The sequence below is a fragment of the Macaca thibetana genome, chromosome 2 (genome assembly GCF_024542745.1).
Source record: "Macaca thibetana thibetana isolate TM-01 chromosome 2, ASM2454274v1, whole genome shotgun sequence".
NCBI lineage: Eukaryota > Metazoa > Chordata > Mammalia > Primates > Cercopithecidae > Macaca > Macaca thibetana.
The window spans coordinates 155,088,950-155,101,669 of record NC_065579.1 but is presented as its reverse complement, the minus strand read 5'-3'; the positions used below and the strand labels follow the sequence as shown (position 1 = coordinate 155,101,669).

Genomic DNA, 12,720 nt, shown 5'->3' with positions numbered 1-12,720 from the left:
ACAAACAGAATCCCTCCGAAAGTGAAGGGTGAGCTTATGGGCTGGTGTAAAAATGACAACTAACACTCTCTGCATCCCGTTCTAGAAATGTTAATTAAGGAAGAGCAGAATAAACATATAGCTTTACAGAAACTTGATAAATGAAAATCCGGAATTTCCTTAAGAGATATTAGGAGTTGCCTCATTCTTTTACTGAAGAACTTACAGTAGAATTCTCTTAGTTCTATTTTAGTGCATCTGAAATATGATTCTGTAACATCCGCAAAAAGTTGTTTTGCCCTATTTTTTTTTAACCAGGAGCAAGCCTACCTTATAAACTCATTAGTTGATTATATTAGTTAAGGTACAGGCTAAGCTGCTATAATATAGAAAACCAAAAATACAGTGGCTCAAACAAGATAGAAGTTTATTTCTATCTTACGCACAAGTCCAGAGTAAGGTGACTGTGATCCAGGAGATCTGGTGTTCCAGGCTCCTTCAGCCATACCCAGGGGTGTTGTCCTTGTCTGCATGGTCAGAGTGGGCTCAACACCCCCGCAGTCACATTCCCACCCATGGGAAAGGGCTACAGGAAGAAGCTGAGCACCTTCCACTTAAGGATGTCACCTAGAAGCTGCTCACATCATTTCCACTGCATCCCATCTGCCAAACGTATTTCACATAGCCACACTTACCCTCAGGAGACTGAGAAATGTACTAGATGGAAAGCGATGTGCCCAGCTAAAACCTGAGGGGTGGGGGAGGTTCTAGCTCCAAATAAAGAAGAGGATAGATATTGGGCAGCGATTATCAATCTCTGCCTCTATGGTCACCCGCTTTGTGTATAATGCGTCACATGCTGGGAACGTGACAATGCCCTTCCCTTTTGAGCTATGGAGATTTCTTGTAGTTTAGAAGTAGCCACCAAATCTGTCAGCCAACAAAAATGTGTTGGAGATTTGCAGGTAATTTTTAGGAATAGATACTGCCTCTGTTCTGAGGAACCTACCCAAGGATAGAAGCCATGTACCTGAGAAGAGATCATGGTAACGTGAGGACTGTGCAGCACATAGATAATAACACTGAGTGCTGCGGTAGGACATGGTGTGGGAAAGCTACAAAGAGATGTTTTTAGGTTTATGTCTTGAGGAATGGATTCAATTGGAATCACAGGGAGGACCAAAGCTGTGGAGAACAAGGCCTGTTAGGGGAGTGGGAGAAGAGAGGACATGTGACTGGGCCACAGTGAGATGGGCTTTGCATGCCATAGTGGAGGCAATAGGGAGCCACAGAGGGTTTTCAGCAGGGGAGTGAGTGATAGGAACAAACTCATGGTTAGCATGGGCCCTTCCTCCACACCTCACACAGGAGTCCATATTAATAGTCATGATCAATGGAAAGAAGCTCTACCAAAAGGGACACTGGCAAGTTCTTCCAACTACTAGATTTTAGGAGAATGTTAAAAAATATGTGTTTGAAAATTACAGATGCATTTACCCTTTCACCCAAAAGTTTCACCTCTAAGAATTTATCCTAAATAAATAGTTGCATAAATACAAAATGACGTTTGCATGTCATGGCATTATTTGTAATAGCAAAGGACTGGAAACAACCCAAATGCCCCCTTTAGGGGTCTGGTTGAATAACTAGGATGCATCCACACAATGAAGTTCTATAGAGTCCATAGCTTCGTGAGCCTTGCACTACATTCCCCCAAACTCCTGTGCATCTGTCGGGGACAGTTTCTGTGCACACAAAAGGCACCTATTTCAGATGTCTGCCTTGCGTTTCCGGTTTTCTGCCTCAGAGCACTTTATGAAGGGACTGGCTCACTCAGCCTTTGTGTGAGACAGCTCAGAAGCATGGAGAATTAACTGGGGTAGCTCTCAAGTAATACAAGCCAGGAATCAGGAATGACCCAGCCTCTTATCATACGGAGGGATTGTTGGGGGGCTAGTGCTTCTTAGGGTTACCAGAGATTGAGTCCCTGCTGAAAATGGGAACCAACTCAACAAAATACTCTTCATTGACTTTTCCTCCGTTCCTCTCACTTTCTCATTTTTGCTTCCTGGGACCACCTTCTAAATGAGCCACCTGCTACTCGGACCCTGTTTCAGGATCTGCTTTGAAGGAAACCCAAACTAGGCCACATCATAAAGAATGATCAGGCCGGGCGCGATGGCTCACGTCTGTAATCCCAGCACTTTGGGAGGCCGAGGCGGGCAGATCACCTGAGGTCAGGGGTTTGAGACCAGTCTGACCAACATGATGAAACCCCGTCTGTACTAAAAAATACAAAAATTAGATAGGTGCAGTGGCAGGTGCCTGTAGTCCCAGCTACTAGGGAAGTTGAGGCAGGAGAATCGCTTGAACCCAGGAGGTGGAGATTGCAGTGAGCCGAGATCGCACCACTGCACTCCAGCCTGGGTAACAGAGTGAGACTCCGTCTCAAAAAAAAAAAAAAAATGACTAATTTCCCTCTCTACTAACATGGCATGGGCTTCAAGATATGTTAAGTGAGAAAATGTAAAGCAAACAACAATCTGTATCACATAGTGTATTTTGTGTACTAAGGATGGGAAACTAAAATATATATAAGTATCTGTTTAAATATGCAAAAATAAACTGGCAGAATAAACCAATAAACTAATAAAAGTAGTTATCGCTAAGAGACAGTGGGAGTATGGAACAAACCAGAAGCAACAGTGATGGACACATGGTGGGTGACCAAGGAGCGGTTGGTCTGGGAAGCCTTGAAAGAGGCATTGTTAGGTTTGCCTTGAAGAAGGGGTTAGATTGCAACCACAGGGAGGACCAGAGCAGAAGAGTGCAAGGCCTGGCAAGGGGACTGGTAGAAGAGCAGACCTGTGGCTGGGCCAGCAAGAAGGGGCCTTTTTATATACAGTGGGCCCCTGACTTTCAAAGGTTCCACATCCATGGATTGAACCAACCACAGATCAAAAGTCTCCAGAATAAAACATTGCATCTGTACTAAACATGTACAGATTTTATTCTTGCCATTATTTCTTAAACAATACAGTATAACAGCTATTTGCATGGCATTTACAGTGTATTACATATTATAAGCAACCTAGAGATGATTTAATACAAAAGGATGTGCATAGGTTATATGCTAATACTATGTATGCCATTTTATATCAGGGACTTGAGCACACATGGATTTTGGTATTGGGGGGAGGTCCTGGAACGAGTTGCCCCGTGGATACCAAGGAATGACCTGTAGTTTTAACTTTTGAACTCTGTAAATATTTTACATATTCAAAGATAAAACTGAATTTCAGGAAATAAGCCTACAAAGTGATGGGCAAAAGGAAATACCACTGTTGTGAATTCTGAAGCATTTTAGTTCAGACATCAGGATGCTGTCACTAGATCTGAGTTGCTGGGGTGGCCTTGTGGTGAGACACCTCAGAGTTAGGACACCAGTATAAACAATGGCAATGAGTGGTTTGGTCTTAACCAATCTTAACCAACAAACTTTTCTGAGCTTGTGCTGTATGCCAGACACTGCTATATGCTTTATCTCCACTGTCTACTTTATCCTCACATCAGCCCTGAAAAGCAAGTCTTATGATGCCTTTGTACCAAGATTACAAGATTCATTGAGAAATTAGCATTTGAACCCAGGTTTCTTTAATACCACTGTAAATGGTAATTTTTCTTGAGGGCCTGCTGTGTGCCGAGCACAGTCCTGGGTACTCGCTCAGTCTTTAATCCAGAGTGTGGAAACAGCTTTATGCAGTGAAATGGGGCTTTCCTTCATGCAAAGCAATAGAGACCAAATTTGAGATCTGCCTCCTGCTTCCTGATCTCATAGATGTTTAAGAACAGAGCTTAATCGCTTTGGATATATCCAAATTGACAAGAGATAACCCCTGGGAAGAGTCACACAGGAAGCTGTTAATCATAATTATAAGATATCTTTGCAGCAAGATGTGAATAATAGATTTTTGTAACCTTGGACACCTAGATGGACTTCTCAAAGTCTGACTAGCTATTTGAGAAGTCAGAGACTGGGCTGGAGCATGGTGTCTCAACTTCAGCACTACTGACATTTTAGACTAGATAAGTCTTTGTTGTGGGACAGGTTCTGTACACTGGAGGATATTTAGCAGCATCCCTGGCTTCTATCCACTAGATGCCAGTAGCATTCACCACTCCCCAGTGTTGTGGCAACCAAAAAATGTCTCCAGACATTGCCAAACGTCCACTGGAAGAAGAAAACGGTAGGAGTAAGATGGTCCCTGGTTGAGAACCACCAGACTAGGTGATCTTTGATGTCCCTTCCTTCTCTGACAATCTTTAACTCTGGGAACTGAGGCCAGGACGTTGCTAGGAGAAAAGAGTAAATGCAAGGGGCAGTGAGCTGGGGGAATTCCCTCCATCCTTCTTGAAGCAGGGCCAGGAGACAGGACAGTGACTGTTTTAGGACAGTCTCTCTTAAAGTGAAGCCTCCTTTAACTGATAACTCCCATTTTCACTGCAGCTTCTGTACCTAAGAAGGCAGCTCTTGAGGATGCCAAGCCAGTACCTGAAGCACCTGGGACAGTGGAATGCAGCAAAGGCCTGTCCCAGGAGCCAGGCGTCCACCTGGAGGAGAAGAAAACCCCAGAAAGCTCCTTGAGCTCTCAAAATTCAAATGAATTAGAGAAGAGACCAAATCCGGAGAAGGTGGTGGAGGAGGGACAAGAGGCTGGCCAGATGGAGTCCGGCGCCCTGCAGGAGAGCCCCAGGGCCAGAGCCGAAGTTGTCCTTCTCCATGAGATGGTAAGGTGCACTCTCCACCTGCTCCAGCCAGGTGGAGTTACTTTTTCCCAAGGGCTCTTGGTACAATGTAAAGTAAATTGAAAAAAAAATTTTTTTGAAAATCAGTTTCTGCCAAAGGGACTTTAAGAAACAAAATTCCAATGAAGGTCTGAGATTTGTTTTGCAGTGGACTTTTCAGAAGTCCTGCAGGGATGGGGAGGGAATATACTGCTCAGATTCCGTAGTACAGACTCAACTCTAAATATTCCTGACCTGAGGTCACCATAAGCCAGTAACATGTCTTGGAATGTAATGACATTCAATCCCAGAAGCAGCACAAGACCTGCTTGTCATACCCCAGTCCCAAATATCATGATCATTCACAGAGTCCAGCCTTCTTCTTCCAGACATCCTGATGGGCAGTTGTCTACACTTATTTCCAAAACCAGAAATATTTCCAGGATCCATTCTTTCCTCCTGTGGGCTCTGGGGAAGTTAAAATACAACACTGGAGCTGACTAAACCTTGTCTACTTTGTAGAGGTGGAATTTTCCAAGAAGGTTTTTATGGGATGTCCTTCCATAGAAGTGTGAGGAGGTTTTCCAGGGATACCCAAGGAAGAGTCATGCATTTGGGTGGCAGCTCTGTGACAAGAGGAGGGTACCAGAAAGGAGGATGCCTTTGAACTTGCTTCCAGAGTCTTAATTTTCAGGATGTGCACAGAAGAACCATGTGTTGGGAGTTAGGGCAGAGTGAGGTGACATGGAGGCCTCAGGATGGCTGAGCGAAGGTCTCTATAAGATCTATTTGCATTTGTTGAAGGGGAAGGATGAAGAGATTCATATGGGAATTGATTGAATTCTTACAGGGAGGACCCTGTAGGAATGAATGGCATTGCTTTGAGAAGCAGGTAAAGTTAGTGCTGGAATGAGAACCGGGTGGATTCAAGGGAACAAGTAAAGGCATCAGTTCATTCATTCATTCAAAACTTGTATTTAACATGAACTTTGTGCCAGACACTGGCATCACCATAGTGAACAAGGCTTTAGCCATCCCTGCCTTCTTCGAGCTAACAGCCTAGTTGGGGAAAGACATTGAACAAGTAATTCCTGGTGTGCTATGGAAGCATGGAGTGCATGGGAGCACATAGCAAGAGGACCCAACCTAGTCAGAGGGAGGAGGCATGCATGCCACAAGGGTCAGGGAAAGCTTCTCTGTAGAGCGCATATTTAGGCAGATAACTCAGACGGAAGAAAGGGGTAGTGGGTGGAATAGGAACGGAGAGACCTCCAGACAGAAAGAATAAGATGTGCCTTGAATCCAAGGTAGAAAAGAGCATTCCCATTCAAGGAATGGGAGCAAGCCTGGGATAGCCGGGCTGGAAAAAGTGAGACTCAGGGGGATGCAGGAGCCAGGACTGCTTGGAAGGATTTGGGGTTTAACCTACGGGCAATGGGAAAGTATATGAGGTGTTGAGAATTTTATCTTTCATGGGTCATTCTATTCTGTGCGGAGAACGGCTTGGAGAAGAAAGGAGGCACGAATGCATCAGGAGTGGAGTATGTGGTAAGCCAGGAGAGAAAAGCTGGAGGTGTAGACTAGTGTGGGGCCATGGGGATAGAAATGAAGGACTACAATCACTATTTAGAAGGTAGAATGGACAGGACTTGTTGAAGGATTAGATAAGGGCTGAGAAAGAAGGAAACGTCAAAGGCACCTCATAGGTTTCTGGTTTGAGCAGGATGATGCGCTGTGGGTCCACTCACCGAGAGGGCAGAGTGAAGTGGAAGGGAGTTTAGATGTTCATTTGTTCATCTAAATTTATGGTTTCTTAGTACTGATTTCTTAGTAAGAGCTCAGTTAATGTAGGTGCTGAGGAGAGTAAAGAGATGAGGCTGTCCCCGCTCTGAAGCAGGGCACAGTCTAGTAGGCAAAATAGAAATATTCACAGATAAATGCAGTGTAGTAGAAGCAGACTAATTTTGACAATCCCACAGAGATATGTAAAAGAAATAATCCAAAAGAAAACACTGAATTCATTACAGTTCAGCAGACCCTTTATTGAGCCCCCATTTACAGTATACTGGGCACCTTTTGGCCTTGATGAATCAAAGATGAATAAACACAATCCTGACCTCAAGAAGCTCACAGTCCATTGGGAATAATAAGACAAGCATAAAAGTAACTTTAATATGAAATAGCAAGTGATTAGAGCTCGGTGAGAAGGGACGAGAAGTCAGCAGCAAATATTACTTTCACAAAGGCCTGTGCCAACCCAGGATGGAGATTTGTCCCCCGGCTGCCTCGCCCTGAGATAGAATTAGGCCTTGAGGCAAGAAATGAAAGAAACTGGGCCGGGCGCGGTGGCTCACACCTTTCCCAGAACTTTGAGAGGCTGAGGCAGGCAGATCACCTGAGGTCAGGAGTTTGTGACCAGCCTGGCCAACATGGTGAAACCCCGTCTCTACTAAAAATACAAAATTAGCCGGGTGTGGTAGCGCATACCTGTAATCCCAGCTACTTGGGAGGCTGAGGCAGGAGAATCGCTTGAACCCCGGAGGAGGAGGTTGCAATGAGCCAAAATCATGCCACTGCACTCCAGCCTGGGTGGCAAAAGTGAAACTCTGTCTCAAAAAAAAAAAAAAAAAAAAAACAACCAGAAAGAAACTGAAATTAGTTGTCCTGGCCCTGAGCAGGCCTCCTTCCATCCCTTTCCTGTCTATAGCTTTGGGCTTTAGGCAGGGAAAGGGAGGAGTCTAGAAGGACAAAGGGAAGCTGGACTTGAGGGGAGACAAGGACAGCAAGCAAGGTGGAGAAGTAGGCAGCTCCACAAACCACAACAAAGAAATTCCCACCATGTTAACAGTGGTTATCTGTGGGGAGTAAGGATATATGATTTGGTGTCTTTGTATTTTCCTTTATTTTAATACGTATTTAAATTTTTTCCATGTGAAATGTGTATTCCTTGGTAATAAGAAAAAAGAGCCTGGGCATGGTGGCTCACACCTGTAATCCCAGCACTTTTGGAGGGGCCTAGGTGGGCAAATTACTTGAGCCCAGGAGTTTGAGACCAGCCTGGCAACATGGTAAAACCTCATCTCTACTAAAAATACAAAAATTAGCCGGGTGGCACAGGCCTGTAATCCCAGCTACTTAGGAGGCTGAGGCAGGAGAATTGCTTAAACCCAGGAGGTGGAGGCTGCAGTGAGCCAAGATCACACCACTGCACTCCATCCAGGGCAACAGAGCGAGACTCTGTCTCAAAAAATAACATTAAAGGCTGGGCGTGGTGACTCACGCCTGTTAATTCCAGCACTTGGGGAGGCCAAGGTGGATGAATCACAAGGTCAGGAGTTTGAGACCAGTCTGGCCAACATGGTGAAACCCCATCTCTACTAAAAATACAAAAAATTAGCCAGATGTGGTGGTGTGCTCCTGTAATCCCAGCTAGTAGGGAGTCTGAGGTAGGAGAATCACGTGAACCCAGGAGGCGGAGGTTGCAGTGAACCAAGATCACGCCATTGCACTCCAGCCCGGATGACAGTGCAAGATTCTGTCTCAAAAAAAAAAAAAAAAAAAAAAATTAAAAAAGAACTATATTTACTTATTTGGAAAGCAGGTGTCAGGGTAAGACTTAACATTTTCATTCCACTGGAAGACTCTCATCCTTGTGTGCCTTCTAGTGAACCTGAAGTTAAATGAGACCAGGGTTTTTGTTGTTTTATAAGGCAACAGTGCATAGAGATTAGGTACTTATGTTCTGGTGCAGACAGAACTGGATTTCAGTCCTGGTGTGCTGCCGTATGACTTAGGTAAATTGTTTAATCTATTTGAACCTAGACCTCTCATCTATAAAATGGATAATTATAGTAGTGTTTATCTCCTAGAGTTGTTGGGAAAATTACACAAGATACAGCTAAAGTATGTGCTGGTGCATGGTGAGCACTCAGAGAGTCACAGGTATTATCAGTGCTGCATCCTGTATTTGCTGAACTGGTACAGGCTGGCACTGCCAGTCTTTTTCCTCTCACTGGAAACGCTGATGTCAGCACCCAGAGGACTTGGTTCTAAGACAATCAGTTTACTGATGTTTTTCAGGATGAAGATGATCTGGCCAATGTCCTGATCTGGCCCGAGATTCAACAGGAGCTGAAAATCATTGAATCAGAGGAGGAGCTCTCATCGTTGCCACCTCCTGCTCTGAAGACCAGCCCAATTCAGCCTATTCTTGAGTCGAGTCTGGGGCCCTTTTTTCCCCCAGAGCCTTCTGGGAGCTTGCCTTGTGGCTCCTTCCCGGCTCCAGTCTCCTCCCCTCTGGAGGTGTGGACTAGGGATCCAGCCAATCAGAGCACACAGGGGGCTTCCACAGCAGCCAGTAGAGAGAAGCCGGAGCCTGAGCAGGGCGTGCACCCAGACCTCGCCAGCCTGGCTCCTCTGGAAATAGTTCCGTTTGAGACGGCATCTCCACAAGCAACAGTGGAAGTAGGAGGCCTAGGGAATCTGTCTCCTCCACTCCCACCTGCTCCTCCCCCTCCAACTCCTCTGGAGGAGTCACCTCCAGTCCTGCTTTCAAAGGGCAGCCCGGAAAGAGAAGACTCATCCAGGAAATTGAGGACAAATCCCTACATAGACCAGCAGAAGTCCCAAGACAGCCCTGAGATGTCTAACCGCTGTCAGGGAGAGGAGGCCACCCCAAGACACAGTGACAAGCAAAATTCAAAGAATGTTGCTTCCGAGGGGAAAGGCTGTGGGCTTCCAGGCCCAACCAGGGAGGTTGAGATCGCCTCACAAGGAGAGGAGGAGGTAACCCATTCAGTACAGGAGCCTTCAGACTGTGACGAAGATGACACTGTGACAGACATTGCCCAGCATGGCCTGGAGATGGTGGAGCCCTGGGAGGAACCCCAGTGGGTGACGAGTCCCCTTCACTCTCCCACCCTGAAAGACGCGCACGAGGCCCAGGTACAGGGCCTTCAGGGTCACCAATTGGAGAAGAGGCTTTCCCACAGGCCCAGCCTTCGCCAGAGCCATTCTCTAGACAGTAAACCCACGGTTAAAAGCCAGTGGACTCTCGAGGTTCCCTCCTCCAGCAGTTGTGCTAATCTTGAAACAGAGAGGAATTCTGACCCTCTTCGGCCCCAGGCACCCAGGAGAGAGATTACTGGGTGGGATGAGAAAGCCCTGAGGTCCTTCAGAGAGTTCTCTGGCCTGAAAGGGGCAGAGGCTCTTCCCAACCAGAAGGGACCACGTGGTGTGCAACCCAAGCCAGCAGAGACCAGCCCCATCAGCCTAGCAGAGGGAAAGGAACTGGGGACACACCTGGGGCACAGCAGGCCACAGATTAGGCAAGGTGATGTTCCTGGGCCAGAGGGCAGCAAGGAGACTTCACCCAGCATGCAGGACAGCCCTTCACCTGGAGAGCACCCCACAAAGTTACAGCTGAAGAGCACAGAGTGTGGGCCCCCAAAAGGGAAAAACAGGCCTTCTTCCCTCAACTTGGACCCTGCCATTCCCATTGCTGACCTCTTCTGGTTTGAGAATGTGGCCTCATTTAGTTCACCTGGAATGCAGGTCTCTGAGCCGGGAGACCCGAAGGTCACATGGATGACCTCATCTTACTGTAAAGCAGACCCCTGGAGGGTTTACTCCCAGGACCCCCAGGACCCTCAGGACCTGGACATGGTTGCTCATGCACTGACAGGCCGCCGTAACTCAGCTCCTGTGAGTGTGTCAGCTGTGAGAACCTCCTTCATGGTCAAAATGTGCCAGGCCAGGGCGGTCCCAGTCATCCCTCCCAAGCTTCAGTACACCCAGATCCCACAGCCCCTGCCCTCTCAGAGCTCGGGGGAGAGTGGGGTTCAGCCTCTGGAGAGGAGCCAAGAGGAAGCCAACTCAAGCAGTGGGAGCACCCAGAAACTTGCCAAAGATGATTCTCCCTCTTCCCTGGAAAGCCCAAAGGAAGAAAAACCAAAGCACGATCCCGGAACCGTTAAGTCCTCACCAGTGGATGCCACTGCACCCTGCGTGTGCGAGGGGCCCACCCTTTCTCCAGAACCAGGCTCATCGAACCTGCTCTCCACCCAGGACGCAACAGTGCAATGCAGAAAGCGCATGTCAGAGACAGAGCCATCTGGGGACAACCTTCTTTCTTCAAAACTAGAGCGACCATCTGGGGGTTCTAAGCCTTTCCACAGGTCAAGGCCAGGAAGACCTCAGAGCCTAATCTTATTCAGTCCTCCTTTCCCCATTATGGACCACCTGCCCCCCTCATCCACAGTGACAGATTCCAAGGTCCTGCTGTCCCCTATCAGAAGTCCCACCCAGACAGTTTCCCCTGGCCTTCTTTGTGGAGAGTTGGCAGAAAACACATGGGTCACACCAGAAGGGGTTACACTTAGGAATAAAATGACCATCCCTAAGAATGGCCAGAGACTAGAGACCTCAACTAGCTGTTTTTACCAGCCCCAGCGGAGATCAGTAATTCTGGATGGAAGAAGTGGGAGGCAAATAGAATGATTTCAGTTCACCTGCTGGTGTCTGAAAAATATCCTGATTCATCTGGAAGTTATTACAGGGCCAGCTTGCCATATTCCAGGCACAGGTTATCAAGTTTGGGCCTATTTTGGCCTCTGACTTCTCTTTCTTCAGCCTTTTGACCACTTATTAATTAGTCCATTTGCCAGAAGAGTGGTCAAGGGAAAAAACGAGAGATGAAATTTAGTTAAGTCTGTGTGAGCAAGTGAGAGAAGGTTAGGTAAGGGGAGAGGATGGAATGCTTACCTCCAATGAACTTTGGAGCTTGTATATCAGTCGGATTGCTCCCCTATTTCTTTTAGCTATTACTCTTGAGAGCTGGCTGTCCTTTGAAAGAAAGAAAGAATGTTCTTTGAAAGAAAGAAAAATCTCTTGCTGTGTCAAACCTCAAAATGTTGCTATTGGGGTTAGAAGGCCTCCTCTTCATGCTTTTTAATGCTCTTTAAAATGTGTTCTTTTAGACCAGTTTTCTAATAAGCTTTGTAAAGTGTACTATCCAAATTAGAAGTGGATTTGGAAATGCAAACTAACGTGCACTTAGATATCCAGGTGGGTGAGCTTACCCACTCTGACCCATGCTCTTTCCCTGGAATCCCTGGAGACCTGTCCAAGATGATTTCCATATACCAGCATAGAAAATCAGAATCAAGAGCAAACTCTGAGACTGGCACAATCCAAGAAGATTTCCTGGCTCTGGCTTTTAGTAATTTGGGGCTCCAACTGCCACTGTACTGGACTGTAATTTATAAATCCAGTAGCTGCGCAGGGTGGAGGCTGAGCTGAGGATTACCATAATGAAATGTACGAAATCTTCATTTAGGTATGCAATCGTGAAGTGAAGCCGTCTGCTTTCTTTACAGTATCAAGAGTCCAAGAACAGGATGTCATCATAGATAAAAGCCTCACACAAAGGCAGAACTACACTCCAAATGTAATGTGTTTAAATTGGTGGGGCACCAGCAGAAGACACTTCTAGCTCAGCTTTACTCTTCTTCCACACTAGGCTGGGCCCAGCAGTACAGGAGAGAATGAAGGGAGGAGCTCCAGGAGGAGAGGGAAGAGCCCTAGCAGGGTGATCATCACAACCACTCACTGAGAGTTGCCCTTCTTAGAAATGTATTTTATTTTAGCCAGTGGGTCCCTTCCTTTCTCCATTCCTCTCCACTGCTCAAGAACAGATTTGAGGCCAGGTGCGGTGCCTCACATCTGTAATCCCAACACTCTGGGAGTCTGAGATGGGTGGATTGCTTGAGCCCAGGAGTTCAAGACCAGCCTGGGCAACACAGCGAGACCCCATCTCTTTAAAAATAACAGACTTGAGGAACCCCTCTCCCTTCCATAATTCCCGTCATCCACCGCCCACTCTAGGCACTCACTCAAACTTGCTCTTCAACTCTGTATACAAGCAGAAGCAATAAACCAATCTGATTTTCTTTTCAA

The 12,720-nt window shown here is 46.6% G+C and overlaps 1 protein-coding gene across 2 annotated transcripts in view; it reads left to right on the top strand.

Annotated features, from left to right (window-relative positions):
- Window positions 1-12,720, top strand: part of ARHGAP31 (Rho GTPase activating protein 31) — a 122,369-nt gene extending 109,649 nt beyond the window's left edge. For both annotated transcript variants that reach the window (XM_050778762.1, XM_050778761.1), the window contains exons 11-12: window positions 4,487-4,767; window positions 8,845-12,720. In XM_050778762.1, the coding sequence (XP_050634719.1) occupies window positions 4,487-4,767; window positions 8,845-11,262 (2,699 nt within the window). In that variant the 3' untranslated portion in view covers window positions 11,263-12,720. The remainder of the gene's footprint in view (window positions 1-4,486; window positions 4,768-8,844) is intronic.